The sequence below is a fragment of the Ctenopharyngodon idella genome, chromosome 24, assembly GCF_019924925.1.
Source record: "Ctenopharyngodon idella isolate HZGC_01 chromosome 24, HZGC01, whole genome shotgun sequence".
Lineage (NCBI taxonomy): Eukaryota > Metazoa > Chordata > Actinopteri > Cypriniformes > Xenocyprididae > Ctenopharyngodon > Ctenopharyngodon idella.
Window position 1 is genome coordinate 856,857 of NC_067243.1, and position 24,624 is coordinate 881,480.

General features: G+C 38.0%; 1 protein-coding gene, 3 long non-coding RNA genes and 1 gene segment (V, D, J or C); 4 read left to right on the forward strand and 1 right to left on the reverse strand.

Annotated features, from left to right (window-relative positions):
* The first annotated feature begins 267 nt into the window (after window positions 1-267).
* Window positions 268-24,624, forward strand: LOC127507688 (Ig lambda-1 chain V region H2020-like). The segment is given in 3 exon segments: window positions 268-403; window positions 510-832; window positions 24,105-24,624. Coding segments are annotated over 3 exon segments (693 nt in total).
* LOC127506567 (uncharacterized) lies at window positions 2,744-17,742 on the forward strand. Of its 2 annotated transcripts, none has more exons than XR_007928027.1 (3): window positions 2,744-2,909; window positions 14,320-16,629; window positions 17,728-17,742. It is a non-coding gene; the product is annotated as an uncharacterized LOC127506567 (long non-coding RNA). The 2 variants fall into 2 exon arrangements; XR_007928026.1 differs by lacking the exon at window positions 2,744-2,909 and adding an exon at window positions 14,050-14,215.
* Window positions 4,364-11,591, forward strand: LOC127506546 (uncharacterized). Of its 2 annotated transcripts, none has more exons than XR_007928011.1 (2): window positions 4,364-4,947; window positions 11,435-11,591. XR_007928011.1 is itself a non-coding variant. In XM_051883124.1 (2 exons), exon 2 carries the CDS (start codon window positions 7,148-7,150, stop codon window positions 8,363-8,365), a length of 1,218 nt encoding a protein of 405 aa, XP_051739084.1. In that variant the 5' UTR covers window positions 4,364-4,947; window positions 5,496-7,147; the 3' UTR covers window positions 8,366-9,243. The 2 variants fall into 2 exon arrangements, 1 of the variants encoding a protein (XP_051739084.1); XM_051883124.1 differs by lacking the exon at window positions 11,435-11,591 and adding an exon at window positions 5,496-9,243.
* Window positions 19,168-20,749, forward strand: LOC127506596 (uncharacterized). The gene is made up of 3 exons (XR_007928068.1): window positions 19,168-19,397; window positions 19,950-20,041; window positions 20,146-20,749. It is a non-coding gene; the product is annotated as an uncharacterized LOC127506596 (long non-coding RNA).
* LOC127506568 (uncharacterized) lies at window positions 20,185-23,871 on the reverse strand. Of its 2 annotated transcripts, XR_007928029.1 has the most exons (5): window positions 22,565-23,871; window positions 21,952-22,043; window positions 21,111-21,782; window positions 20,470-20,671; window positions 20,185-20,202 (listed from the first exon to the last, which is right to left on the reverse strand). It is a non-coding gene; the product is annotated as an uncharacterized LOC127506568 (long non-coding RNA). The 2 variants fall into 2 exon arrangements; XR_007928028.1 differs by lacking the exon at window positions 20,185-20,202 and having other exon boundaries at window positions 20,415-20,671; window positions 22,565-23,867.

Here is a 24,624-nt window from a genome sequence, read left to right on the forward strand (position 1 = left end):
TTCTACAGCGGCACTGAAAGCTGAAAATGCTTCATCCACACTGACAGATGTTCATATAAAGTCAAAGACTAGTGTCTTATCAGTCTGCAAAACAAACAAAAATATTCACAATTAATCAATATGAACAATTAATCGCTAAATGGTTCAACAACATTCTGAAATACCAAATCTTATATGTAGAGAGTTTATTAGTTTGTTATCAGCACACACTGTTGTAAATCCTGCCCACTTCTTTGCATTGTCACACATGCTTCAGTGCTCTGAGAGTGTTTATAGTGCTGTGAATTTAACACTTCATGACTGAGAGCAGAACAGAACACAATCTTCATCATCACACAAGACAAAAGAACAACAATGAACAAAATCACCTTCTTCATCTGGACTCTCACACTGTTTGCTCAAGGTTTGTGAAATACAGTTGTTATAAATATATATATATATTTTTTTTTTTTTTAATTCTATTAAAATGTCAAATATCATTTTTATTTTTTGTTTCTGTTTTCTCTCAGAGTGTAGAGGACAGATCACTGTAACTCAGAGTCCATCAATAACAGCAGTTCAACCAGGACAAGAAGTCAGAATAAACTGTAAAACCAGCAGTGCAGTGTATAGTGGTAATTACTTACACTGGTACTTACAGAAACCTGGAGAAGCTCCTAAACTCCTCATATATTATGCAACAAGCCGTTATACTGGAACTCCATCTAGATTCAGTGGCAGTGGATCTGGCAGTGATTTCACTCTGACCATCAGTGGAGTCCAGACTGAAGATACAGGAGATTATTACTGTCTGAGTTTCCACTATCCAAACAGTCAATATGTGTTCACACAGTGATAAAGAGTGGTACAAAAACCTCGGTCAGTCAGACGTCACAGTGATGCACTGATACAGCTGAGAGATACTGCAGCTGCTGATGGAGGATCACAAACAACACAATGGTGTATCAAACCTTTCAGAGACTTTATTTATTATGATTTATTAAGTAAACATGTAACATACAATCTTATATTCCTTTCTAAACTGGACTAAAATGTGGAGAAAATGTGAGTGGTGCTCGTCCCTGCAAAACTTTACACTACAATATTATCTGTATTATTTACTGTAGGAAAGTCAATCCCTTTATTTGCTCTTCCATACTTCCCCACTAGAGGGTCACATGTCTTTAACATAACTGAGTTTTACACACCTTTCCTTTAAGACTGTGGCTGCATCCAAAATCACATTCTTCCCTACTATATAGTAGGTCAAAAACAGTATGTGACAAAAAAAGTATGTCTGAATTCACAGTACTCTAGGGCTGTGTCCGAAATTGCCCCCTATACCCTTAAATAGGGCACTATTTGAGGGGACAGCCATTTGTAGTGGTGTCCGAAACCATAGTGGACGCTACCGAGTGGACTCATTCAATCCCACAGTGCGATAAGGGCTAGAGAATACCCACAAGGCAATGTGAGAGTCGCCAAATAAATGACTGCGTCTGACCAGAGGATGGCGACTGCAGCTGAATCATCCATCCATCCATCCATTTGTGTGGCTTACTGTCTATATGGTAATATCATACAGGTATAAATTAATTTTTACTTGATTATTAAAATGTTTAATTAAGGTTTATACATGCAAGTTTTCATGACAGAGTTAAAAATACATTTTTCATTACTACTGGAGCTGTCAGTTTGTTAAGTTTCAAATGAATAATAAACATCAAACACAAACTATGTAAAATCGGCAGAAGCACTCAGTGACCGAATTCACTCACTCATTTTCATTCACTCCTTCAAGTGGACTATATTAGTGACTAATGTAGGGAATAGTGAATGAGGGTATAGGGGGCGATTTCGAACACAGCATAGGTGTTCTCTTGGCGTGTTTGTTGTGTTCCTACGGTAATGCTGGCACTTTGAACTAATAAATATTGACTGCTTTGGTAAACCGAATTAATAATTAAAGACATGTTTACATAAATGTTTTATTGGAATTTTTTAGGAGGTTATGTACAGTTATTAACTGTATTTGTATTTTTTGTCGTTTAAATGTAAATGCTTCGATTAGCATTAGCTTATGGACATGCCCTGTTTTACATGTAAATGTGCATTATGTGTGTCTTTACAGGTATGTTTGGACTTGCTTTTAAGTCCATATATGTTTAATTATATAAATAAAAATAAAAGAAATACAAATAATTTTTATCTTTGTTTTTTTTTTTTGTACCATAGGTTTATATCAACAAGGATGGCACTCTTAGTGTTTATTCATATATTAGTTAAAGCTGCTGTCTGTAACTGTTTTTGGTTAATAATTATCCAAAATAAATTTTTGAGCAAGTACATAATCATCCAGTGTTCATATCTTCGTTAATCATGAGTTCATGTTGAAGTAGTTCATGTACTGTTATTGTAAAGTGTAACCAAGTTCATAGATAATATTCTGATATAGTATGTATGTACATTATGTATCAGATACTTGGTCAGATGATTCCTCATATATTTTTCAGCACTGGTAATGAATAAACCAATCATAGTTGTGGTGTTAAAGCCACAGTCAAACTGTCGGTCAAACTGGTCACATGACTGAATATGGACACAGAGATGGACGTTCATCTGCTCATCCTCAGTGTCTCAGTAGTCAGAATAAAAATAAAACTACTGAACTAACAAAAAATAACATTAGTCAGAATGTAAATGATCATTCTGTAACTCTAGTGTATATTAGTTTGTCTGTTGTAAATCCTGCCCACTTCTTTGCATTGTCACACATGCTTCAGTGCTCTGAGAGTGTTTATAGTGCTGTGAGTTTAACACTTCATGACTGAGAGCAGAACAGAACACAATCTTCATCATCACACAAGACAAAAGAACAACAATGAACAAAATCACCTTCTTCATCTGGACTCTCACACTGTTTGCTCAAGGTCTGTGTAACGCAGCTCTACAATTATTCTCTTGAAATATTAAATGTTTATAATTTTAAATAATATATATATATATATATATATATATATATTTTTTTTTTTTTTTTTTTTCTTGTTCTTTCTTTCAGAGTGTAGAGGACAGTACACTGTAACTCAGAGTCCATCAATAACAGCAGTTCAACCAGGACAAGAAGTCAGAATAAACTGTAAAACCAGCAGTGCAGTGTATAGTAGTAATCGTTTAGCCTGGTACTTACAGAAACCTGGAGAAGCTCCTAAACTCCTCATATATTATGCAACAAGCCGTTATACTGGAACTCCATCTAGATTCAGTGGCAGTGGATCTGGCAGTGATTTCACTCTGACCATCAGTGGAGTCCAGACTGAAGATACAGGAGATTATTACTGTCAGAGTGCACACTGTCCTAGTAGCTGTGTGTTCACACAGTGATAAAGAGTGGTACAAAAACCTTGGTCGGAAATTCAGTCACTTTAATTGCACTTCCATGCTTCATCACTAGATGGCGTGTCTGTTACATAACTGAGTTCTCTATCTGTCAGTCACTTTGACGTTGTGTCGACGTGATGACACTAGTGTAGTGTTTCTCAACCTTTTTTACTTGATGGCCTCCTCCTTCATACTGCAGTGCCCCCCTAAGATGCCTGACATTTCCTCTTATACTGAACTTCCACAGCAAAGAGAGAAAAGTGTTTGTATTTAAGCTTTTTTATTAACATTTGTTTGCATTATTACTCTTCTACTGCATGTTTTGTAATATTCTTTAATATTCTTTTTGAAAACATAATTGGTAAATTACAGCTATGCTTTATAACTTAAAGAAATCCCTCTGCTAAATTATAATACTCTGATGTTATCCAGGTCGAGTGATTGCATCTGTGCCAACAGAACGACTGAGACTCCCATCTAAAGCCTGTCGGTTCACGTCGTCTCTGATAACAAGAACTTAATGCTGTTGGACAGGCTGTCTCTGCTGTACATGCCACGGACATGAACGAGGACAGTCCCGACCCAGCACACATGCAGGAACTATGCTTGTCTAACGATTTATTAATAATTAATAATCATCAATAATTAATAATCATAAACTGTGAGGTAAGATTAGTTTACACACATCAGAAGGCCTACTCTCTCATCTCTGCATAGAAAAACACACGTGCAAATGAGATGCTAAAATTCAATGGTTAAAAGCAGCACTTTAAAGGAAAATTCACTAATCACTGATGCACATTATGACAGAAACCCTTAACAATGTTCTAACATCATAAATACAGCGATTATGATATAAAGATACAGTATAGCAAATACAGGATAAATGTGAAACAGCAAAACGACCTCTGCTTCCCCATCGACATACAGCATGACTTAAACTACATAGCTGAATTCCTGAGAATGAGAGCTACCCCCCCCCCCCCCCCCCCCCCCCCCCCCCCCCCCCCCCCCCCATCACGGCAGGGGGGCGATTTGGGATGACTATATATTTAAGCCTTAATTTATTATTTTGTGTAACATAAAAACAAATGTCATTATATTCTATGTAAAGCTGAGAATCTAAGCTTTCAAATGGTACCATATTGAGGCCAAAAGTGTTAAAAAATTAAGTGTAAATGTTATGATGAACCACTGCGGCCCACCCACAGGCCGGTGCGGGTTAAGAGGTTAATACATCATAATAAATAAAGTCTCTGGTACTTGAATACTGCAGATCTTTTTTACACCATTGTGTTGTTTGTGGTCCTCCATCAGCAGCTGCAGTATCTCTCAGCTGTATCAGTGCATCACTGTGACGTCAGACTGACCGAGGTTTTTGTACCACTCTTTATCACTGTGTGAACACAGCTTTACTGTTGATATAGTGTTCACTCTGACAGTAATAATCTCCTGTATCTTCAGTCTGGACTCCACTGATGGTCAGAGTGAAATCACTGCCAGATCCACTGCCACTGAATCTAGATGGAGTTCCTGACTGGAGGCTGTTGGTCCAATAAGTCAGGAGTTTAGGAGCTTCTCCAGGTTTCTGTAAGTACCAGGACAGACAGGGTGGGTTACAGCCTGTTAAAGGAGTGCTGGCGGAGTATCTCATCACAACAGTTTTTCCTGGTCCAACTGTATGAACTACAGTTCGAGTTCGAGTAACTGTGATCTGTTAACTGGAAGAGAAATTAATATATTCAAATGTAAAGTACATCAAGGCAATAGAACATGATGTGTCATATTAGAAATAGACGTCATATTCATAAAATATAAAACTTTAGTATTTTTAGTTATAAGCAAGTCAGAGTTTCACTGTATACCTGATATACAGATCAGAGTCCAGATGAAGAAGTTATCACCACTTAATGATGATGTGTTTCAAGGATCTGTGTTAGGCCCTCTGTTGTTTTCAATACATGCAGCCATATGCAACATTATTAGAAAACATGGTATTAGTTTCCACTGTTATGCCAACAATGTTCAGTTATATATTTCATCACAACCGGATGGAATGTGTAAATTATGCAATTTGACAGATTGTGTCAAAGACATAAAACATTGAATGACAAGTAATTTTCTTCTGTTAAATTCAGACACTGCAATACTTATTGGACCAAAAACCTGCACACAGAATCTCTTAGACAGTGATACAATCTAATGAAACGGTCATACAAAAACCTCTATTCCACTCGAGTGAACACAAACTCCAGCAGAGAGAGAGAAACAACACTTCAACACACTGATATTAGAAGAAACTCAGATCTTCTCAACACTCAAACATTCAGTTTGGACAAAATGCTTTTCAAAAAGGAGCAATAAACACACTTTCATTTAAACAAGCATTTATTGATCTCATTTACAACAGACATGATTCATTTTGGCTTTATATCCTATATTTCTCATTCGTTCTCTCGTTGTGTGCTAATATAACACTGTTTAAAGAAACAGATCTGTGACCTTTGACCTCTTTTATCATGGATGATGTTGTGGAGTTTCTCATAATGATCTTCTGTTCTTCATATGAATCAATCATCATGATTCACAAGAAAACCTGCAGCTTCAGACTTCAATCTTCAGTGAAAATCTGTTCAAATATTGAGTTTACTGAATAGCCAAAGTCAATAGAAAGAGTCAACAATGAAAATATAAAAGGTATTTTGCATGTTCTACACAGTCAAGCATGTTTTCATATTCAGGTCTGTTATAAAAGTATCTGGACTCATTATGAATCTCCCAGCCTGGTCTCATTGTTAATACGCAGGTATAAATACGTAACTTTCCAAGACACAAAACACTTTTGTACGTTTAGAAAGGTGCTGAAACGTACAATATTGACATATTTAGAGGACTAAAACATGAAAATACTTATTTTATTATTAATATTTTTTCAGCAAAAGAAAAGTAAAATATTTACGAATCTTTCATGTCATAAATATATAATGTATAATTTCCCTTGTATCGTTTGTAGATAAATGTAAGATCCCTAAACCCCATCCCGAACCTAAACATACATATTTTATACCGAATGTTAAAAGAAAAAAAAAAAAACATAATGGAAAGAAATGTGTAGGAAAAATATAACATTAAAACCATATTTTGAGCCGCTAATCCTACACCTACCCCAAAACCTACCCATAACCATTTCTTAAAACTACCTACTGTTATAAATAAAATAACAAACAAAACAAGCGAAACAACAATAATTTATTTATTGCGAAAATGTCCAAAAGTGCTACCAAAAGTAGTTCAAATGATGATGAGTTGCAGTCGCAGTCCTCTCTGGCGGTAATAGTTTTTTAAAGGGTACAGAGCAGATGTCACGATCACTGTCTGTGCCTGTCAGTTCCTGGACTCCACTTCCCATAATCCTCCCTTCCAATCACACGCACCAATCACCAATTGCCACACACACCTGCAGATCATTACCTGGACTATTTAAGACACACACACACACACACACACACCCTTGGCGAAGTCTTGATTTGCCCCGGTGATCAACTCTGAGCGTTTTCTTGTGGACTGTTTACCCTGTTACCGTTGGATTGTTTATTCTCTGTGACCCTTGCTGCCTACCCTGATCTTTGCCTGTTTCCTGGACTGTGATTGTTTGCTGCCTGCCCTGATCCTTGCCTGTACCCTGATTCTGTTTGTCTGCCGCCTGCCTCGACCATTGCCTGTCCTTGTTTATGTTCCTGCCTTTGCCCCTGTCTACCTGTGTAAATACTGTTCTTAATAAAGCTTGCAAATGGATCCCCGCTCTGCCGACCCTTCATTACAGAAGACTTCGCCAACACATGGATCCAGCGGCTTTCCTGAAGAACAATGGCCCAGTAGGAACGTCGCACAATTGTTATTAGGACTCACGCAGGGCACACGATCGATAGAGGATTATATCACGGAATATTTGAACATTGCTTATTGGTCAGATCTGCCGGACTGCGTGCTCATAGACTTTTTCTGTGAGGGCATCAATCAGCCACTTAAAGAACAACTCATTCGTGAGGGACCCCGTTCATCTCTAAGTCTGTTTTTGGATTATGCTTTATTGACTGTTGGCTCTCCGTTTACTGTGGGTGTCGTGGAGAAATGCGACACTTCATCCATTCACGTAATGGCCGCCGCGCCAGATGACGCTCATAAAATGGCGGCCACCATAATAACAACACCAAGTCAAGTCACAGTTGACCTCCGTGAGCCAAGTCACGTCTCCTCTGATCTTCCAGAACAACGTCATGTCCCCGCTGTTCTTCTAGAGTCACGTTACGTCTCTGGATCTGTTTGGGAGCGGAGTGGGTTGCGTTCCAGTGTGGCTGATCCACCGCTGACTTCAGCACGAGCGGCTGGCATTCCTAAGCCTCCGCCGGCCGCTTCGCACTCAAGCCCGCTGGCCGCTACGCCCTCAAGTTCGTCGGTTGCATCGCCCTCAAGCTCGTCTGTTGCGACGCCCTCAAGCTCGCCGGTTGCGACGCCCTCAAGCTCGCCGGTTGCGACGCCCTCAAGCTCGCCGGTTGCGACGCCCTCAAGCTCTCCTGATGCTATGGACAAGATGGCCGCTTTGCCAGTGCCCACGGGCAAGATGGCCGTGCCGCCAGTGTCTGGGAACATAGGGGTCGTCCCAGCCAGTGAGTCCGCTCCACCCCGTGAGCCCGCTGCAGCGCCCACCGAGGAGGTAGGCACAGAGCCACCGCCTCAACCATGCAAACGGAGGAGGAGGAGGAAGGCTTCCTCCATCCCTCAAGGCCCGGAGGCCGTCCCAGAGCAGCCCGCTGCCGTCCCAGAGCAGCCCGCTGCCGTCCCAGAGCAATCCGCTCTTCCTGATACGGCCACGGAGGCCGGCGCCACCCGAGCTCCTCGCCCTGCCGGCGCCACCCGAGCTCCTCGCCCTGCCGGCGCCACCCGAGCTCCTCGCCCTGCCGGCGCCACCCGAGCTCCTTACCCACGAAACCGCCACGGCCTCCGTTGAATTCCCCAAGAACTTTTTTGGGGGGGGGCCATATACCTGAGGGTGGGGAGCTTGTGGGTGGGGACCCTGCACGCCCACGGCCTTCAACCGCCTGTAAACTGCTGTGGCCGGCTACGGACCCTGACCTGCCGTGGTTGCCCAAGCCACCTGACCTGCCGTGGTTGCCCAAGCCACCTGACCTGCCGTGGTTGCCCAAGCCACCTGACCTGCCATGGCCTCCCGACACTCCTGACCCGCCGTGGCTGCCCATGGCACCTGACCCGCCGTGGCTGCCCGTGGCACCTGACCCGCCATGGCTGCCCGTGGCACCTGACCCCCCGTGGCTGCCCGAGTTCCTGGACCTGCATTGGAGACCCCGTTCCCGTCTGCCAACAGGTCTCCAATGTACCCACCCCCCCTCCCTATCTGTGCCATTTACGCCGTGAGGACGCGCCTTCCGGAAGGGGGGCGTTATGTCACGATCACTGTCTGTGCCTGTCAGTTCCTGGACTCCACTTCCCATAATCCTCCCTTCCAATCACACGCACCAATCACCAATTGCCACACACACCTGCAGATCATTACCTGGACTATTTAAGACACACACACACACCCTTGGCGAAGTCTTGATTTGCCCCGGTGATCAACTCTGAGCGTTTTCTTGTGGACTGTTTACCCTGTTACCGTTGGATTGTTTATTCTCTGTGACCCTTGCTGCCTGCCCTGATCTTTGCCTGTTTCCTGGACTGTGATTGTTTGCTGCCTGCCCTGATCCTTGCCTGTACCCTGATTCTGTTTGTCTGCCGCCTGCCTCGACCATTGCCTGTCCTTGTTTATGTTCCTGCCTTTGCCCCTGTCTACCTGTGTAAATACTGTTCTTAATAAAGCTTGCAAATGGATCCCCGCTCTGCCGACCCATCATTACAGCAGAATTTAACTTATTAATCCATGAAAATATGAATCCAGCTTCTCTCCGTGAAGACCCGCACTCATTTCAAATGGCAATCCACTGAAACAAGGCATGTTGCAATCTGTGACGAAGCAGTGGCCAGTTGCATAAACTCAGCCTCTATGTTAAGACTGTGACTTAAGATCTAGTTTAACCAACTAGCAGTTAGTTAGGGCTAATCAGTCTTACTTTTCTGATTCAAATGAGACTGATCTACCTTTTTATGTAACTGACTTTACAAAGAATTACACTATCCACATCATTCCTAACATATTTCCAAACATCCCACAACAATAAAAATTCATCTAAACAATCAATTAAAAAGCTCTATAATGCCAACCGTTCTCTTGCATTATTGGGACAAAAAATGTTTTATACGCATTACTTCTGGCCAAAGGAATTTTGAGTCTTCGCCCAGATGCGAGCATTTCAAAACCAGAGTGAAGGGGGTGAGTACGGTCTTTAAAAATCACAATTGAGTCATAATTAATGTAGTAATTATGCATAATGTATAATTAATTCTAAAGTAAAGGTCATAGTAACCCACTAGTAATGACTGACACTTGACTTGACATTTGATATTCAACAGTGCTTTGATCTGCCTGCATTGACACTATTCTTTAAGAGCTGCTGTGCAGCCAAACAATGTACCAGTTATCAATGTAAAGCTGCTTTGACACAATCTACATTGTAAAAAGCGCTATATAAATAAAGGTGACTTGACTTGACTGAAGTATTACCAAATCCTTCAGAAGGAATCACTAATTATTTGGATCAGTATTCTGAAGTGAGAAACATAACTCTCTAGTAACTACTGGAGTCATTGTAAACTTTTGAGGTTGACATATATATATATATATATATATATATATATATATATATATGTATAGATTATATTAATCTATAATTTTTGTAATATGTATTAAATAAGACTTTATTCGTCTATTATAGAAGCATGATTTCTCATTTTCTATTCGTCTATTGTAAAAGCATCTATTGTGTATACCCTGAGGATTGGGGCATCAGCTCACCAGCCAGATTTAATCAATATTTAAGGATAAGAGCAGTGGACTAAAAACTGTATTAAATCTAAATAACTGGTTTTGTGTTTCTGATGTATGTTTTTCTTGAATAATATGTTCCTTTAATAGATGTAGCCATTGTGTAATTGATATTTGGCATTTATTTTTCCATATTTGGCATTTATTATTAAGTAATATTGTTTTCTTGGCGATAGCTAGAGACATGAGTAAAGGTATTGAATATTTAAAAGATGGGTTAATTTGAGAGGTATCACCTAGGAGGCATAATGAAGGGAATTTGGGGATTCTGGTTTTGAAAAATTCTGTTAATTTGTTGGTGACATCTGTCCAGAACTGATGAACAGGAGGGCATAACCAGACTGCATGAAGGTAAGAGTCTTGTGTGTTTAGGTTGCAGTTAGTACATTTGTCCGAGGTTTCTAGGCCCATTTTGAACATCTTCTGTTGTGTAATGTGTGTTCTATGTACAATCTTATACTGGATTAATTGAATATTTGTGCTTCTACTAAAGATAAAGCTATTTTTACAAACTGTTTTCCAGAATTCCTCATCTGTGTTAATATTAAGGTCTTTCTCCCATTGTTTAACTGGTGCTACTGTATTGGTATCTATAGAAGATATTAAAGTATAAAGTTTTGTGAGCATCTTTACTGAATTACTGATTGTATTGATATGTTTAATAATTGGGGAAGGTTGTGCAATATCTGATTCCAGTTGTGGTTTTAATAGAGTTCCTGATTTGTAGGTAGTAATAATAGTGTTCTTTTCCTAAATTAAATTCCTGCATTCATTCTGTAAAAGTAATGAATGTGTTATCAGAAAACAGGTGATGTATATGTGTGATGCCTTTCTCTTTCCATTTGGTATTGTTAAGTGGCATATGATTAATAGTGAAATCCGGGTTATTCCATATAGGTGTCACAGACACGCCGGGCTCTACACTCACCCAATCACAACGCACTCCCTCTCCTGAGTATTAACCAGCCACACCTGACACTCATCAGCACTCATCACCACAGCAGCTTAAAACACACTCCTGAACTCTCACTCACTGTCCGGTCTCGTTAATGCATACTGACCTGTTATGCTTACCTCCAGGACTCCTTTAAACGACTACCTCCTTGTCACCTGTGAGTTTCAGTGTGTTCGTCTGCTCCACGTCAACCTGCATCCACGCTCCCTGGGAAAACAAGACAAGTATCAGATCCAGTATCACGTCCAGTCTACGTATCCACCTGCCTTAACTCACCTGCACTCTGCCTGCACGCTCTGTTGTTGTTCAATAAACTCTGTTTACACTTACCAGTGTCTCCACTCCCTTCTGTCCGTAACAATAGGTGAATTGATGTGTAGTACGAACTCGTGATTTATCAATGTATTAATTTTCCACCAAGCAGTGAGAGTTGTTTTAATCATCAAATTCTTAAAGAGATTTTGTTGTTTGATTTTAATTGTGAGTGATGGAAGATCAGAAATTGTTATTTCTTTACATTCTGCTTGTTCTAACTCTAGCCATGGATTTTGGGTAGTGTCATTTCTGATCCATTTACGAAGATATTGTAGATGAGATGCTAAATAATAGTGTTGAAATGTTATACTGTTTTCTTTCAGAGTGTAGAGGACAGATCACTGTAACTCAGAGTCCATCAATAACAGCAGTTCAACCAGGACAAGAAGTCAGAATAAACTGTAAAACCAGCAGTAGAGTGTCTAGTGGTTATCGTTTAGCCTGGTACTTACAGAAACCTGGAGAAGCTCCTAAACTCCTCATATATGATGTAACAAGGCGTTATACTGGAACTCCATCTAGATTCAGTGGCAGTGGATCTGACAGTGATTTCACTCTGACCATCAGTGGAGTCCAGACTGAAGATACAGGAGATTATTACTGTCAGAGTGCACACTATATCAACAGTAAACGTGTGTTCACACAGTGATAAAGAGTGGTACAAAAACCTCGGTCAGTCAGACGTCACAGTGATGCACTGATACAGCTGAGAGATACTGCAGCTGCTGATGGAGGATCACAAACAACACAATGGTGTATCAAACCTTTCAAAGACTATATTATGACATATTCATATGTTTTATCCATTACTAACTGAACTAAAATGTAAAGAAAATATGTGTGGTGCTTGTTCCAACAAAACTTGCCACTACAGTGTCATCTAAGGCCATTTTCATGCCTGGCTCATATGTAGAGTTAAACAATCCAGGGATAAGATTAAAGGAAAACAAATACATTGTGACACGCACAGTTGTGACACAGCCTGTTTCGCTGGTCCATTGAGTCAGATTCACTACAACTGAACTGATCCAGGGTTTGTTCAGGTGATCTCAGACTGTATTTTTTTTTTTTTTTTTTTGGTGCAGATCTTGAGCATGATTTCCATGTTCATATATGCCTAAACAAACCAAACTAATGGAAAAATGCACCACGTTCTGAAACAAATGCTCCAAACACAAGTGGTGCTCACTGCAGAACCAAATGATATCCAGATCCACCTATATGGAGATAATGAGTGAAGATATGTTTAGTGATAGGGTTATGGCTGTGGTTAGGGTGTGGTTGGACTGTCTAGCTCCACCCATTATATCCAGAGAAGGGGAGCTGGACATCAAGCTCCACCCAAAGACAATACAAGCCGAGTTATAGAGTTTGAGCATATAGTCTTAAAAGCTGTGTGTGTTTGTGGAAAAAAAAATGAGTTTATAATGAAAAAATAATGAAATAAAAAGAAGAAAAAAAATGGAATGTGATTTGACAAGATCCTCCATTAAACTGAGGATCCTTCTTCTTCTCTTCTCTCATCTCTTCATATCATCTCGTCTCTCTGTCTTTTGCTCTATTTTCTTCTCTCTGCTGGGGTTTTTCCATCTCCCTGAGGTATGTCAAAAGTTCAAAAACTACTTTGTATATCCTTTTTTTTTTTTTTTTTTTTTTTTTTTTGCAAGTGCCACTTTCACATACACTATTAGAGATGCAGAGATGTTGTTGAAAAGGTTCTGTGCGTGAATCAAGAAACTTCAGAAAGTCGCATCTATGCACAGAAAAGAGAGGACACTGTGGTGGAGGTGCAGCCTGATGATGAGCTCCAGCCAGCGCTCTTGGACCAACCTAGTGACAGAGCTGCACAGGACAGAACTGTGCAACACCATTTTAATTACTGACCTTGAATAAAAGACAAGACAAACATGCCTAGGCCCATCTGCATTTTCCCCCCTTACTTTGGACAGGACAGTAGAGAATAACAGGAAAGTGTGGGGTGGACAGAGGGGAGCAGGATTGGCAAAGGATCTCAAGCTGGGATTTAAACTTCAGAGACTCCAGAGACACAGTGATCTAACCACGGGACTATCGGCACTGACGCCCATGTGCATTTAAATGGTGATTAAAAACTGTTGCACTTTTTTAAGTTTTTAATGTAAAAATATGAAAAAAAAAAAAAAAAAAAATCACTTTCTTGCAGTTTATTACATGAACTAATACTGAGCCCAGAACAATGTAGAATGAATGATAGAAAGTGTTCAGTGACCTTACAAAATATTAATAATGACCAAATCAATAATATACAGGATTCTGTCAATAGACTTCAGAAATTTGCATATTATTGTTTAACATGTTTCACAACATGAGGAAATTGTTGGAAAATACATTTGTGACTGATCTACAGTCTTCAGGATAATGATTTAAATAGAGAGAGTCACTTTGCATTGTCACACATGCTTCAGTGCTCTGAGAGTGTTTATAGTGCTGTGAGTTTAACACTTCATGACTGAGAGCAGAACAGAACACAATCTTCATCATCACACAAGACAAAAGAACAACAATGAACAAAATCACCTTCTTCATCTGGACTCTCACACTGTTTGCTCAAGGTTTGTGTAATACAATTTCTTTCTTCTTCTTTTTTTTAACAATGATTTTTAATTCTTTTAAAATGTCAGATATCATTTTCATTTTTGTTTCTGTTTTCTCTCAGAGTGTAGAGGACAGTACACTGTAACTCAGAGTCCATCAACAATAACAGCTCAACCAGGACAAGAAGTCAGAATAAACTGTAAAACCAGCAGTGCAGTGCATAGTGGTAGTTACTTACACTGGTACTTACAGAAACCTGGAGAAGCTCCTAAACTCCTTATATATGTGACATCAAATCGTTATACTGGAACTCCATCTAGATTCAGTGGCAGTGGATCTGACAGTGATTTCACTCTGACCATCAGTGGAGTCCAGACTGAAGATACAGGAGATTATTACTGTCAGAGTTGGCACTATCCAAACAGTGTATGGGTGTTCACACAGTGATAAAGAGTGGTACAAAAACCTCGGTCAGTCAGACGTCACAGTGATGCACTGATACAGCTGAGAGATACTGCAGCTGCTCATTCAACACAATCACACACAACACTGATCACAGACAAACACTAATAACACTAGATCATCTAAATAAACATAAATCTGTTTGAAGCTCATCAGTATTTTTGTATATAACATGAATATTTTGTTGATGTGATCATGGCTTTTATTCCAGTAAGGACTGTTATTGTTTTATTAGTGTTTCATAGTAAGGACTGATTGCCAAAACCAGTTTAATAATATGATTGTCATAATTTAATTACATTTTTATATTTTTTTATAGGATGATTGTAGTGATGTTTTCATTTGTTGTATGTAGAGATTGTGGATCTCTTCTGTTGTGTTTGTCTCTTCTCCATCTTCACTCTCAGTGTTTTTCATCATCTCTCTGTTCCACATGATGTTCACTTGAGTTTCTCTGTAAATTATATTCAATGATCTGAATTCAATCCAAACATGTTCTCAAGCTCAACTCTTCAACAGTGAATGTAAGCCACATCTTCAAATCTCACACCACTGAATGATTTACTGTCAGAGACTGGGTTGCTCTCCTCAAATATGTCTCAACATCGTCTCAAACTTTGCTCAGATTTGCCAAAGTCTGAAAAAGTCCATTTAAATTCATACAAGGCCAAATGATCTGAGCTTAAGTTAACTTTATTGTTCATTCTGTTTGTCACGGAGCAGAAATTTGTCTTTGACACTGGTGTCATACATATACATAAACACATCCACAGAAGTGCTTAACAACACGACACACACTGACACACAAACACAGAAATAAACAGAATTACACTATCCACATCATTCCTAACATATTTCCAAACATCCCACAACAATTAAAATTCATCTAAACAATCAATTAAAAAGCACTATATTGCCAACCGTTCTCTTGCATTATTTCAGAAAATAGTGTGATTTATAATAATCACTGCCATTGGGACAAATAATGTTTTATACGCATTACTTCTGGCCAATGGAATTTTGAGTCTTCACCCAGATGTGAGCATTTCAAAACCAGAGTGAAGGGGGTGAGTACGGTCTTTAAAAATCACAATTGACATTTTTTTTTTTTTTTCATAAAATGATCAAACAAGTCCTAGAGTGAGTGTTTATGTCCAGTGATCTTATTTGCCTGATTGGAAACACTTTATAATACTGATCCTTCATTAATGAATAACTACACAGGAACAAATGAGTAATGCATTATTAACACTCTAGTAACTAGTAATATTAACTATTAACCTCAAAAGTTTACAATGACTCCAGTAGTTACTAGAGAGTTATCATGTTTCTCACTTCAGAATACTGATCCAAATAATTAGTAATTCCTTCTGAAGGATTTGGTAATACTTCAGTCATTACTAGTGGGATACCATGACCTTCACTTTAGAATTAATTATACATTATGCATCATTCATGTTAATTATGAACCTGTATATAGTAGTTCTTAGTAGTTCTCTGGGAGGAATGAAAAAACAGTAGTTACTGATTAGCTAATAGTGAACTACCAGCTTCAACTGAGCACTGTTACTTACATAATTTACAGTAATTCAGCGATGTTCTTGTAAGCTGAAAAGTCATCTTCTCCTCTGTCATTTTGAAAGCTCTGCGTAAGAAACTTTGGGTGCTTCTCAATCAGAAGACTGTGTCGTTCATAGTCCAGTCCTTCTGAGGCTTGTAGACTAGTACTCTCAGCATTAAAAGGCTGCAAATCTCGGCTGCAACGTCATCAAGCGCTGCTGAAGGCCATCTCAATCTGAAGGACCTGGAAGGCAGCCTTTGTTTCGCGCCCTTCATTCTGCCTGTTCTGAAGGATGGATCAGACGTATCCTTCGCTGCCTTCAATTACCCACAATCCTCTCTGCACGCATTTCAGAAAACATGGCGGGAAGTGAGTCGACATCAAGCACGCCCGAATTCATTATGAAATGTAAGTTAAATGTTTTAATTATGTTTTGTTGTAAATTAATCACAAATTGGTAAACTACACATGCTATAAAGCACTACGAGACCACAGACGGTTGCCATATATTACAGTGTAGCAATTACATAACATAATACCATTTTTGTCTTCTTTAGAATGAAATGTTGTATTTATATTGTTTAATGGACCTGAACTAACATGCCCTAACAAGGAACAGTTGTATTTTAACTATTGTTTTGTATTTTAACTAATGTTAACAAGCTAGGATTCATAAATAGTGCAACAAATGTGTTGTTCATTGGTAATGTTAGTTAATCCATTAAGTAATGTTAACTAATGGGACCTTAATTTAATCAGACTGATGTAATGTAGTTTGAATATTTTATTTTTTACCTCAAACTGTTAAATATTCAGCTAATTTAAGCAGGACTGATACAATATTTGTTGCCATTAGTTTCTTTATGCTTTAATGTGAAGAAATATTATTCTGTAATGGACATTACTGAATAACAAATGAAAACATTTGTTCCTTGAGCCTTTAAAATATACATCTTACTTTATTGCATAAACCTTTATGTTCAATATTAAATAAACTGATTAAAACAGTGTAAATTCACATTTATTTCACAATACATATTGTTTCAAAGCAGCTTTACAGAAAATACACGTCTACACAATTTAGAGTGATCTGTTATCAGAGGTGACTGTGAAAGTAATGTCCATTTCAGAAATGTACAGTTTAAGATAATAAAAATCATGCAGTTAGCTAACATGAATTATTTTAGGCCGAATCAATGAGCTCCTTAAAGCAATTATTACAAGTCAAGGCAAGTCAAGTTTAATATTAACTGAAGAACACAAAAAAGTCACAGGTCACTTTGACTCGAAAAAAAAAAAAGAAAAAAGTCTCTGCATCAGGATTCAGGACTGAGGACAGACAAAAAAACAAAACAACAACCATGAATTAACAAATGCTATGCAGTTGATCAAGGTAGCAATTGTATGATTTGTACACATCATTGAAGTGACACATAAATACAATTGCTGTAAAAAGTACATCAGCATTTTTCTGGATTTATGTTTATTAAATTTGCCTGAAAAGAGTAGTCATGATCCATGCTGCTCCGCTCCGGCTGTCATCATTATTTCCTCGGAGAGGCTGATTGTTGTCCTGTGGAACATCTCCATCTTCCAAGAGGTCACCTACACCAATGCATATGTTGTGCAATATTGCACAAGCTGCAACCACCTGCAGGTAAAATGAGATCAATAATTTGGTTGTTATAAGAAAGAATGTGTAGCAATATTGTAAATCAAGTGTATCAAGTCAGCTCTAGATCCATATTCATGTGCATACTCTGATGGTATGCCAGTGTTGTGAATGTAAAGAAAAGTGGCTGATTTTATAGTTTTTCATACATTATAAATATAACAATAGGAACAGTTGGTAGGGGCATTCAAAGGCCCTGCAAACTAAGCTGTAGGATGTCCCAGTTGCCAACCAAAACAGGAACACCAGGGTTTCCAGAGTTGGCCTCTACCCATGATGCCTGTCCATCTCCAGCACTGTCAGGAGTTCACTGATGTCCTCCCTGCTGAGACGAAAATCAGGTCTTGTATCCTCTCCATCAAAGAATCGCTGAAGGACTGGAACACTCATATTAATTCAGCTGTAGTGCTGGACCTGGACAAACAAACAAACAAACAAAAAAATCATACTGTCTCCATGTTTTCAGTGAACACATGTTTACTGTAGCTGACTAGGTCTTACTAATATACACAATTAACACAAACTGTTCTTTCTTGCATGCATTTAAACTATATGTAAAAGGGATTATTTCGATTATGACGTAGCCACACGCACACCTGAAGCATCTTTTCAAACGAGATGAATGATGGATGAAAAATGAAGGCTGCCTTTCAAGGATCCTTCTGATTGAGATAGCCTTCAGCGACGTTTGATGACGTGACAGCCGAGATTTGCAGCCTTCCATTTGAGAAGCGCCCGAATGCTTTGTCCAAATACCCACACTTGCGGTCTTGGCCACTTGAGAGCTCGTGCACGTGACAGGAAGTGAGTGTGCAAGACTATCCCATGTCTTAAAAATGCCAAAGTGCAGTGCCCTTAAGGCACACTAAACCCACACTATCCGAAGCGGTATTCGAGGCTAAGCGTATCCCATCATGCATTATGTTCGGGAACTCACGTGCCCTGAAATCATGAGATGTCAATGAAAACGTTAAATTCAAAGTTAAATTAATTAGATATTACATAAAAATTGGTAGTAAAACATAAAGTGTTGCACATTTTATTGGTGCAAAGATGAGTAGGCTACGTGTATTTTGTACATCATTTGTAACTGCTGTCTATCACTTCATTAGAAGCAGCACAATTTTAATATTGTGTCTTCTGTTAGTTACATAGTGACCACTGAACAGACATTTAGAAGTTTATTTTAAAATGCAAAGTATTGAAAATAATAATTTAAAAAAAAAACTCTGTAAACACTTGCATTTTTTGCAACACGCTGGCTGCGTCCGAAACCGCCTACTTCTCTACTATATAATAGGGAAAAAGCAGTAGGCGAGCGAATAAGTATGTCAGAAACCTCAGTAATCATAAATGAGTAGTCAAGAAGTTCCCGGATGGCCTACTGCTTCCGCCCAGATTCTGAAGTGTTCCTCGATCGATACTTTTCTATCCCAGGAGGCCACAGGAGAGGATACGTCATAATTGAACATGGAGGAGAAAAGCGGCGCGGATGCTTTCAAATGTGAGTATTGAAAACTAAAAACACAGTTCCTTGTGTTAAAATAGCATTTGTTGAACTACTATAGAGTAAACCGCTGAATGTGTAAAGATGCTAGACACTATAGTTGTGATTTTACAGTAAAAACACGATTTATTATGATAACAGGCTCTAGTAAACACACATAACTTAATTCTCCGAATTGGATTTACATATTCTAAACCACGTCTTAAAGGTGCTTATTAAATGTTTATTTAACATCTGACAGGAACATCTTCTTTAAGTATTATGGCTTAAGAGTGATGGATTATGTTCTATGAGTGAGGTATGTGTGCTATTATGTAGAATTCACTGTTGTCAAAACTGTTCACATTACATGAATGAAAATAATGTAAATAAATAAATCTACATAAAATAAACATAAGTTTAATCTATTTTACTTGTCCATTAGTACTGTTGGTAAATTAAGGAACATTTGTATTGGATAAAAAGAGAGTTAACACATCATAAACATGTAAATGTAGATTTAAGCACATCAATCTCAGAGGAAACTTGAATCTTGTCTGGATGTTACAGGGACAGATGATCACGTGTGTTCATCCGCTGGAGAGAGGCTGATGAAGGAATGATGCCATCAAAGGCTTTGAGTGAGGATACTACAGAAATTAGTAAGTCTATTTAAATCTAAAGTCTAGTTTATTTTAATTTTTGTAATTTAAGCAGAGTTATTACAGCACTTTTCTGAATCTTGATTTCTGTGCATTTGCTGCAGAGCTCTGTGGTGAAGCAGGACCTACAAGACAAGGTGACTACAGCAAAAAAGGAAAACCTGAAACAAAAATATAAAGTAAGATCATTTTGTTACTTCTAATACAGAAATCAAATGACACTGTGCTGTTAAGATGACTGCTTTTGTATTATATTTGTGCATTATTGTAGGATGTGAAATGTCCTCAGACTGGTGTGAGCTACGACAAAAATTAGCGAGTAATTGTAAAAATATTAAATGAAATATGGCAAGAAACAGAATGCTGACATTAATGAATTGTAAAATGTTTTAATCTGTTTTAGTCATGCTGATGGAGAGCAGACACACGAATGTTTAGAGCAGACACAGCAGCAGCCAGATTGTCCCACACATCTTCTCCCACTCTTGCGTCAAGGTTGTGGGGTTCAGGGGTCCATCATCATCATCTTCCTCATCCTCTGGATCCACGATGTCCCCACTGAGAAGAGCAGCAGTGAGGGACATGATGGATGAAGGTGTTCATCAGAATAAAGCTGCAGAACTGGCACAGCTGTGTGAGATGGCAGTAGGATTGTAAATACGTGATTGTTAGATCAATAAATTTGAATAAAGCTTTGTTTTATGTGTTGACTTGTATATGCATTTATTTATTGTCATTATTACTTTTATTAATTCTTTTACTTTTTTTATTAATTATGCTATTATTATCAGTAAATTTATATATTTTATTAAGCAATGAATTAATGCATGAATTGACTGTAAATTGAGATGTATTCACATCAGCTGTATTTGTCTAGTGTGTATTCATGCGTAGCTATGTCATATGACAAAACTTTACATTTTGCTTGTTTTACTAAAGAAGTAAAATGAAAAGTAATATAATGAAGTTTTGGTCAGCATTTATCAATATCATTGTGTGTAAGTGTTGGGGTGGGCTAGCAAAGCAATTCATTCTGGGGTAATCTTAATTTTAAGTAGTTTATACTTACATTTTTTTTAGTATAAAATCAGTCTTCTTCAAAGGCGAGATCTTCGAGCAGCTGCTGATATCTTTGGCTTCAGACATTGCTAACACTGAAGAAAACCAAACTAGGTAACAATAAACAATAATAATGACAAAAAACAAACATACATCATAGTTTGAGATTATATACACAGACATAAAGCATGATGATAAGGTTAAATATTTTGAATACATAATAATGCATAAAAATATTTATTATTTATAAGCCTGAGGGATGAAACTAGAGCTAATTCAACAAGAAAAAAAGGAAAACAAATGAAATGTATGCCACTTTTGCTTGTGGATGAACATTTTTGCATATAAAATAAAGAAATTAACAACATATTCAACAAAAAATAAACTCACATTATATAAAAATATAAGAACTTTAAATTAACCCAAAATATATTAGTTGTACTACAATTACAAAATTACTGGGCAGCTGTTTCTTCAACAAGACCACAAAATAAGCAAGTTTGATCAATATCAAGATATTTACAGATAGATTAATTAAACCTGTCACTCATATCTTTTAAGTTGTTGCACTTGTGATAACGTCGTAGGTCACATGATAACGTCAACATGGCGGATTATTTTTGTGGCTGTGCTGTGGCTCTCCATCCTCAGTGCTCACACCAGTCTGAAGACATTTCACATCCTACAATAATGCACAAATATAATACAAAAGCAGTCATCTTAACAGCACAGTGTCATTTGATTTCTGTATTAGAAGTAACAAAATGATCTTACTTTATATTTTTGTTTAATAACTCTGTTTAAATTACAATAATTAAAATAAACTAGACTTTAGATTTAAATAGACTTACTAATTTCTGTAGTATCGTCACTCAAAGCCTTTGATGGCATCATTCCTTCATCAGCCTCTCTCCAGCGGATGAACACACGTGATCATCTGTCCCTGTAACATCAGACAAGATTCAAGTTTCCTCTGAGATTGATGTGCTTAAATCTACATTTACATGTTTATGATGTGTTAACTCTCTTTTTATCCAATACAAATGTTCCTTAATTTACCAACAGTACTAATGGACAAGTAAAATAGATTAAACTTATGTTTATTTTATGTAGATTTATTTATTTACGTTATTTTCATTCATGTAATGTAAGCAGTGTTGACAACAGTGAATTCTACATAATCCATCACTCTTAAGCCATAATACTTAAAGAAGATGTTCCTGTCAGATGTTAAATAAACATTTAATAAGCACCTTTAAGACGTGGTTTAGAATATGTAAATCCAATTCGGAGAATTAAGTTATGTGTGTTTACTAGAGCCTGTTATCATAATAAATCGTGTTTTTACTGTAAAATCACAACTTTAGTGTCTAGCATCTTTACACATTCAGCGGTTTACTCTACAGTAGTTCAACAAATGCTATTTTATTACAAGGAACCGTGTTTTTAGTTTTCAATACTCACATTTGAAAGCATCCGCGCCGCTTTTCTCCTCCATGTTCAATTATGACGTATCCTCTCCTGTGGCCTCCTGGGATAGAAAAGTATCGATCGAGGAACACTTCAGAATCTGGGCGGAAGCAGTAGGCCATCCGGGAACTTCTCGACTACTCATTTATGATTACTGAGGTTTCTGACATACTTAATTGCTCGCCTACTGCTTTTCCCCTACTAAATAGTAGACAAGTAGGCGGTTTCGGACGCAGCCAAAGAGATTCGGCTATTAAGTACCTACTCTTTTAGCGCTCGTTAAGTAAGTACTTATTGAAATGAAGTACCTACTCATTGAGTAGGCAGTTTTGGACGCAGCCAGCGAAAGCTCTGCGTAAGGAACAATGACTTCCTTCTTCTTCTTCTTTTAGTTTTTTGGCGGATTGCAATCATGACTTATCAGGTGCATAGCTCCACCTACTGTACAGGAGTTTGTAGCAATGGATTATGGTGCGATAAAACTACTTTACATAATATTAATATTAAAAACAATGACTTCCGATGCCGCGCCGATATAAATAGGCTGCCTGAGGAAAAATGTGGAAGTGACTGTGTCCATTGGGGCGTAAATGCCACCCAGGACCTTTTTAATTGGTTTAAAGAAACACCAGGTATCCAGTGGTCCACAAATATAGGGAAATTACAGATAGTAAGGATTTACTATTTGAATGTAATTTATTTTTTATTATTTTTATGAGAAATTTTCAATTCACCTATAAGTGAAATATGCTTCTTAAACGACGTTTCAAAAAAAGGTTCAGGAGCAGCATGGTCCCGAATGAAACGTCCCCATCTGACTAACAGAGAACCGTATGGGGACGTTCTGTTAATGTCCCAAATGTCCTCTTTGTAACGATCTTATGTGACCATTGATTAACCAATGTGGAACGTCCCTCTAAAGTCATATAAGGAAACTTGAACTGCAGCACTTTCATAACCAAAAGAGGATGTTTTACAAACATCTCTAATGTGAAGGTTCAGGATTTCTGTCACATTTAGAGAACTTTTAGGGAATGGTGTGCAAGGCCACGAGAACATCCCTTCCTACATGGGATAGATGTTCATCTGCACATCATCAGTTTCTCAATAGTCAGAGTAAAAATAAAACTACTGAACTAACTAAAGATAACATTAGTCAGAATGTAAATGATCATAGTGTAACTCTAGTGTATATTAGTTTGTCTGTTGTAAATCCTGCCCACTTCTTTGCATTGTCACACATGCTTCAGTGCTCTGAGAGTGTTTATAGTGCTGTGAGTTTAACACTTCATGACTGAGAGCAGAACAGAACACAATCTTCATCATCACACAAGACAAAAGAACAACAATGAACAAAATCACCTTCTTCATCTGGACTCTCACACTGATCGCTCAAGGTTTGTGTAATGCAGCTCCAATTATTCTCTTGAAATATTAAATGTTTATAATTTTATATATATTTTTTTTTAGAATTTATAATTGTAATCGTATTATTATTTTCTTCTTCTTCTTCTTGTTCTTTCTCTCAGAGTGTAGAGGACAGTACACTGTAACTCAGAGTCCATCAATAACAGCAGTTCAACCAGGACAAGAAGTCAGAATAAACTGTAAAACCAGCAGTGCAGTGTATAGTGGTAATTATTTAGCCTGGTACTTACAGAAACCTGGAGAAGCTCCTAAACTCCTCATATATTATGCAACAAGCCGTTATACTGGAACTCCATCTAGATTCAGTGGCAGTGGATCTGGCAGTGATTTCACTCTGACCATCAGTGGAGTCCAGACTGAAGATACAGGAGATTATTACTGTCAGAGTTTCCACTATCCGAACAGTAAACATGTGTTCACACAGTGATAAAGAGTGGTACAAAAACCTCGGTCAGTCAGACGTCACAGTGATGCACTGATACAGCTGAGAGATACTGCAGCTGCTGATGGAGGATCACAAACAACACAATGTTGTATCAAACCTTTCAGAAACATTATTTATTTATTTGGATGTACTAAGCATGTAACATAATCTTTATATTATATAAATGTTAGTGGTGCTTGGT